Genomic DNA, 7,674 nt, shown 5'->3' on the forward strand with positions numbered 1-7,674 from the left:
TTTTTCCCAACAGTCTGATTGTGAAAGTCAAGATATTAATTATAGATGGGTTCTCAAAGAAACTAATAACAAAAAGGTTTGGGGATCTTAAAAATATATATTCTCTATAAAAAATATTATTTGTTGTATCTGTTAATATTATTTAATGGATCTGAGCTAACATAAACTAACAAAGAAAATATGTATTTTAATTAAAGCTAACAAAGATTAATAAATACTGTAAGTGTATTGCTCATTGTTAGTTAATTTTGGTTAATGCATTAACTAATGTGAACTAATGGGACCTTATTGTAAAGAGTCATTATTTATCACTGTATGAAATAATTACATATCATTAGTGTAAAATTGTTTTATTTAAAATATTTTTCAGATAATTGTTGATTGACAGCTAACTAGACATACCAAAAGACAATTTGGTTAAACAAGAATCTAGAGATTTCATCCCCAAATTACTGACAGTTCCTTTAAAATATCTGCCTCTAAACACATAATATATTAAAGCGTCTTTGGTGTTTCCATGGTTTCTACAAAATAAAACCGGAAACTGAGGGTAACGCGGATATGATGTCATCATTGATAAGCGACGCACGGACACGTCCCGAGTCCTGGTCAAAATTGTTTATTTCTCTGGATTTAAACATTCTTGGAAGCATTTGGTATAATGTAAGTAGGCTACACAAGTCAACAAAATATATAACATTGTTCTAGTGGTTTTTGGATATTTTAATCCAAAAATGTTATATTGTGCCTTTAAACAACTTATTTAAGGCTGCAGTCCATATAGGTTTTGCCTTTTTGTCGCCATCTCTCTGTTTGAAACCTGCAATTGCAGTTATTATATCTTTACATGGGTTGTGCATCGGCACAGCTTCTCAGCGCGGATGAATCTAATGTTTTGAGGAGAATGTGTGGCTGTCAGTCACCGCACCGGTGTGGATAACTGTACTTCGGAATCACAGACTGTAGTCTTGGAAGTATGACCAAAATAAGAATTTTCACCAGAAAATCTGAACAAGTATGTAACTATTACAGTACTGGTGGCTCAGAAACTCACGACGAAGGTGATAGTAGAGAACACAGTCTTTAATCCAACAGGAGAGCATTACGGGTTACACCAAACAATGACTGACAAAGAACACAGAATAGGGTGGACCTTAAATACACAGATAATGACTACTAAACGGGAACAGCTGACGAGACTTAATTATAAACCATAGAGACTAATGAGAACAAATGCAGACAGGACAGAACTGAGGTAAACAGAACATACACGTAACATTACGCCCCTCTCGGAAAGGCACGCGTCCTCACGCCGTAACAAAGTCTATGGAGAGGAGAGAGGGCGGAGGCTTCGGTGGAGGGCGTGGAGCTGGTGACAGACAGCAGCCTGGAGAAGTTGACCACGGGCACCATGGTGGAGTTGACGGTGGGAGGAGCCAAGGTGGAGTCCTGACTGCAGGGGCGGACGGAACCTTGGGACCAATCAGCGGAGGCGGAACCATGGTGAGTGGAGGCGCCGGCGGAATGTAGTGGCTGACGGACCTAGGCGACATCGCAGGCCTGGAAGCCTGGCGCTGAGCTGCTGGCTCGCAGGACCGAGGCGATGACGGGGACTCGGATGACCGGGGTGACGATGAGGCGAGCGAGCACGACAGGGAGGTCGGAGGAAGGGAGGAGACCGATGACGCTGTAGGGGTGCAGGGTTCAGGTGCAGCTTGAACCCCGGAAGTCCGAAGTGGAGCATCCGGACAGACGGGCCACGGAGGCGATGAGGGAGCGGTGAGCCGAGGCGATGGTGACAGGCTGACAGGTCGAGGTGGAGATGTAGGCCTGGAGGCCCGAAGTGCAGCCGGGGACCCGGCCCCTAGCCGAGCTGGTGGTAGGGAAGCCCGAGGCGAGGAGGATGAGCAACACGGAGTGAGCGGCGGGGACAGAGCCGAGGAGCTTGACGACACCGGTAGTACCAACGGATCCAGGGGGCTGGTCGTGACCAGCAATGGAGACGGGACCAGGAGGACAGGCAGGGTTACAGGCAGAAGGTGATGTCCGGACGGGACCGGAGCATCCAGATAACCGGACGGGACCGGCGAAGACGAGGAGGATTCAAGGGTGGGGACTTGGGTGGGAACTGGATCCGCGGACCACAGATCGATCAGATCTAGATCTGCTCCTGGCTCTGCGATGGACTGACCCGCTTGCGTCGACTCCGGGGCTTTGATGTTTTCCAGTCCTGAAACGACCTCGGTGGGCGCCTCGGGCTCGTTGGCTGTGAGGAAAAGGTCCCCATACCGGATCATCCAGGCCAAGTGGTCCAAATAAGGCCTGCTCTCTGGGAGGAGGAGAAGTCGCAAGGCTGGTGAGTCCATCTTTAATTCTTTATACTCAATTTGAGGGTCAGTCAGTACTGGTGGCTCAGAAACTCACAACGAAGGTGATAGTAGAGAACACAGTCTTTAATCCAACAGGAGAGCATTACGGGTTACACCAACAATGACTGACAAAGAACACAGAATAGGGTGGACCTTAAATACACAGATAATGACTACTAAACGGGAACAGCTGACGAGACTTAATTAGAAACCATAGAGACTAATGAGAACAAATGCAGACAGGACAGAACTGAGGTAAACAGAACATACACGTAACATTACGCCCCTCTCGGAAAGGCGCGTCCTCACGCCGTAACAAAGTCTATGGAGAGGAGAGAGGGCAGAGGCTTCGGTGGAGGGCGTGGAGCTGGTGACAGACAGCAGCCTGGAGAAGTTGACCACGGGCACCATGGTGGAGTTGACGGTGGGAGGAGCCAAGGTGGAGTCCTGACTGCAGGGGCGGACGGAACCTTGGGACCAATCAGCGGAGGCGGAACCATGGTGAGTGGAGGCGCCGGCGGAATGTAGTGGCTGACGGACCTAGGCGACATCGCAGGCCTGGAAGCCTGGCGCTGAGCTGCTGGCTCGCAGGACCGAGGCGATGACGGGGACTCGGATGACCGGGGTGACGATGAGGCGAGCGAGCACGACAGGGAGGTCGGAGGAAGGGAGGAGACCGATGACGCTGTAGGGGTGCAGGGTTCAGGCGCAGCTTGAACCCCGGAAGTCCGTAGCGGAAGCTGGGCGTCGACCACCGGAGGCCGACCTGGAGTGGCGAGTGAGCCCAGCGGAGCATCCGGACAGACAGGCCACGGAGGCGATGAGGGAGCGGTGAGCCGAGGCGATGGTGACAGGCTGACAGGTCGAGGTGGAGATGTAGGCCTGGAGGCCCGAAGTGCAGCCGGGGACCCGGCCTCTAGCCGAGCTGGTGGTAGGGAAGCCTGAGGCGAGGAGGATGAGCAACACGGAGTGAGCGGCGGGGACAGAGCCGAGGAGCTTGACGACACCGGTAGTACCAACGGACCCAGGGGGCTGGTCGCGACCAGCAGTGGAGATGGGACCAGAAGGACAGGCAGGGTTACAGGCAGAAGGTGATGTCCGGACGGGACCGGCGTAGACGAGGAGGATTCGAGGGTGGGGACTTGGGTGGGAATTGGATCCGCGGACCACAGATCGATCAGATCTAGATCTGCTCCTGGCTCTGCGATGGACTGACCCGCTTGCGTCGACTCCGGGGCTTTGATGTTTTCCAGTCCTGAAATGACCTCGGTGGGCGCCTCGGGCTCGTTGGCTGTGAGGAAAAGGTCCCCATACCGGATCATCCAGGCCAATTGGTCCAAATAAGGACTGCTCTCTGGGAGGAGGAGAAGTCGCAAGGCTGGCGAGTCCATCTTTAATTCTTTATACTCAATTTGAGGGTCAGTCATTCTGTTACAGTACTGGTGGCTCAGAAACTCACGACGAAGGTGATAGTAGAGAACACAGTCTTTAATCCAACAGGAGAGCATTACGGGTTACACCAACAATGACTGACAAAGAACACAGAATAGGGTGGACCTTAAATACACAGATAATGACTACTAAACGGGAACAGCTGACGAGACTTAATTAGAAACCATAGAGACTAATGAGAACAAATGCAGACAGGACAGAACTGAGGTAAACAGAACATACACGTAACAGTAACAAATCTGCCACTTTTTTTCTGACCACCTGAGAAAAAAAACGCATTACAATAAATCGCTCTGCCAATGGTGATTAAATCTAAAGATCGCTTAACTCATATCACATCAAACTGTGCAAATTATTATACTTTTTTCTCAAATTGTTAATGTTAACAACATCAGCATTGCATGACTACGTGTATTAGTGTTACCTGTAGATTTCAATTTCTGTACAGTATAATCTCTAATGTTAATTTGTCATACCATACAATCTGCCATCAAAATGATAAGTTTAATTATTCCAGCTGCTGTGAGAAAAAGCTATAAATCATCCGTCACCTCCACATGCCACATGCCAAATAACTCACAATTATTGAAGAGAATGTAAATGCAGCCACTGCTAAAACCATAAACTGATCACGGTCTGGACTTTTGATGTACCAGCAACAATCTAAACATTTCAAAAGCTGCGTAAGTTTTTCCAACAGCACCCACTGTCCAAATGAACAAGATGAATTTAAACAAATACACTGAATGATTATACCTGTATTTAAATCCATTCAAATGATCCCAATTCACACTGTAGAAAAAAAAAATCTAGTGTACTTCTGTGATCAGTTAAAGTTCCTTTCTGCATAAATACTGGAAACATTTCCACGAAACAGTTCCTTTCTGCATAAATACTTGCCATATAAACACAGAAGAGGAACAAAACACAGTCCACTCCAGGAGAGAAACTAGAGACACCATAACTGTCTGAAAGTGTAAATGAAAATATAGAGAGGAGTACAACCTGCATAATGCACAGAAAAGATGGACAAACTACCGATAATATCTATGAAAATTATGACATTATTAAAGGTAAAATTGAAAAAGAGATCACAAACTCAACACAAAGACAATCATCTGAACTCACAGGTACTGAGATTAATAATTCACTCAGTTTTCATGCAGTTAATGTCTGTTGTGTTAAGTGGATGAATAAAGAGAATAACAGCATGTTTGTTCATGTACAGAAAGTGATTCTGTGAGGATCAGAAGCTCCAGAGCAGCTCTAGTGTGTTTGGGGCTGCTGTGTGTTCTTCTGCTGACTGCAGTCATAGTGCTGTGTGTCTACATCCATACAAAGAGCACAAACTACAAAGAAGAGAGAGACCAACTAATAACCAAGACTACCAACCTCACAGAAGAGAGAGACCAGTTAATAATCCAGAATGGTAATCTGACTAAAGAGAGAGACCAGTTGAAATCAGAAAAAAACAAACAGATATGTTTTGGCAAAGTAGGTAAGTTTCTTACTTGTAACTTAGCTATGAAGGCATATCAGACTCCATTATTAAAGTGAAGAGTACTGGATCTGTTGTGTTGGGTCGTCTGGTTTATTTAAAGCTGTAACTGTTGTGCTCGTACTGAACTTGCAGCTTTTGTGTTACTGCCATATTTATAGAGATTAATACTATTTTAGGGATGTCAATCGAGTATGAATGTTAATAGATCATTTAGATAATGAAGATCATTTAAGAAATTACATTATTTTGACAGACAAGATGTTGCAACAAGTGGCTTTAGAAGTCATTTTTTTTGTGGTCATATCATTGATCATAAGCATTTCATAAAACATTCAAGCTTGAATTGCTTTAATGGCTGGAAAAATCCCTTATCACAGAATTTAACATGAATCAGGAAGCGTAATTAAATGTTAACTTTCTATATAGCAATCATGTTAAAATAAGTCTTATAATAATTACATTAACCAATCCAGTAACATAAAAAATGAGAATCAGAAATGAGACAAGAGTGATTAATAAAGATATAAACACCTTGTACACTGTATATACAAATAGTATTTTAAAAAAAGGTTTTAGCTTGGTGTGGATCAAAATTGAGTCAACGGCCAATCTGGTTGTTTTAGTAGATGGATGGACAAACTATCAGTACAGTGTTTACTTCATTTCCTCTGAGAAGAAGAACTGGACTGAGAGCAGAAGATACTGTAGAGATAGAGGAGCAGATCTGATCATAATAAACAGCAATGAGGAGCAAGTGAGTGAACGATAATTTCTGTGTGTGTGTGGTGTTTAGCTGTTAAATGAAAAACAGTGTGCTGAAATGTTTCTATTCTATGGTGACCGGGAGGGGACATGTTCGGTTCACTTAGTTTTGTCGCGGCCACGAGAACGTGATAACATTTTTATCCATCCAATCTCACAACCTTTTAAATCCATTCACTGATTGTGTCTTTATTATTATTGTTATTATTATTATGCCTACTAAACCTAAATAAAATGATATATTTACCCTAGTGAATGGATTTAAAAGACTGTTGGGTGGAATAAATAAAAATGGCACATTCTTTCAACATTTATTGATAAACTTCATTTGAATGCTGTCTATAGGCACCATCGCGCACAATCCAATATAAATAGGCAATACGTTAATATAATCATTTCTTAATTCTGTGCTTTTTCTTAATTCAAAATAAATATTATTATAGGCCCATTTATTTCTGATCATTCCAGGTTGCTATGGTCACACAGGTTGTTTACGCATTTATCTCGTGGCCATGAGAAATAGATGTTTTTCCCTCAACATGAAGAAGTTGTGGCCACAAGAAAATATATTGTTCCCTCAACTTAGGATCTCAAGGCCACGACTTTACATTACGTGGCCACGGCAAAAGGATGTCATTACCTCGACGAAATGATCTTGTGGCCACGACATATCACGTTCCCACGAGTTAATATGTCCACAACAATGGCCACGACAAAACTAAGTGAACTGAACATGTCTCCTCCCGGTAACAGTACAATTCTGATGTAATTGTGTTTCTGTTTTACTTCTAGAATTTTGTCAAAAACATTACTAGTTCTGCTGATTTAGTCTGGATTGGTCTGACTGACAGTGATGTGGAGGGCACATGGAAATGGGTTGATGGCACTAAAGTGACCTCTGGGTGAGAAATCACTGAACTGATTAATATCTAATCAATGATTCTTTGTCAGTATCATATCACACAGAAAGCAGTTCTGACATTCTAATGCTGATCTGTAGTTTCAGGTTCTGGAGGTATGGAGAGCCATATGGATACACAAACGAGAACTGTGCTCTGACTCATTCACTAGGATGGGCTGATTATCCATGTAATGATCATCATAAATGGATCTGTGAGAAGACTATTTTTAAATGACTTGTTACAATATGTATTCACATAGAGTGCATCATGAACACCTTAAACATCTTTAAAAATCTTGTTTAGTAATTTTACCTGTTTTTGTTTGCATGACAATTTAATTATGCTAATCTGTAAAAACATTTGTAATATTTTCATAATGCTTTCATATGTATAAACTATTTAAATTTTCTTTGTTTTGAAGGCTCAATCACACCTGATTTCCTAAACCAAAATATGCAGGTGATACTCTTAACCTAAATTATCACGATTTTATAGTTGTATTATTCAGGACATCAATAAAGTTTAATTTGAACTCTGACTCTCTGAATGTTTTTGCAGCATTTTGTAGCAATTATGACAATAAACCTGCGTAAAGATGATTTAATTTTTTATTACGTGGCATATTTCCAGAACCATGTGAAAAGGAAAATAATTCAAACGTTTAAAAAAAGGCAAAACACATAAACAG

The 7,674-nt window shown here is 43.0% G+C and overlaps 1 protein-coding gene across 1 annotated transcript; it reads left to right on the forward strand.

Annotated features, from left to right (window-relative positions):
* Positions 1-3,463: 3,463 nt before the first annotated feature.
* LOC127507906 (CD209 antigen-like protein C) lies at positions 3,464-7,220 on the forward strand. Its single transcript, XM_051885307.1, has 5 exons — positions 3,464-3,515; positions 5,050-5,351; positions 5,921-6,076; positions 6,877-6,986; positions 7,085-7,220. The coding sequence occupies exons 1-5, from the start codon at positions 3,464-3,466 to the stop codon at positions 7,218-7,220; spliced, it is 756 nt and encodes a 251-aa protein (XP_051741267.1).
* The last annotated feature ends 454 nt before the right edge of the window (positions 7,221-7,674 follow it).

The sequence above is a fragment of the Ctenopharyngodon idella genome, chromosome 3 (genome assembly GCF_019924925.1).
Source record: "Ctenopharyngodon idella isolate HZGC_01 chromosome 3, HZGC01, whole genome shotgun sequence".
Taxonomy (NCBI): Eukaryota; Metazoa; Chordata; class Actinopteri; order Cypriniformes; family Xenocyprididae; genus Ctenopharyngodon; species Ctenopharyngodon idella.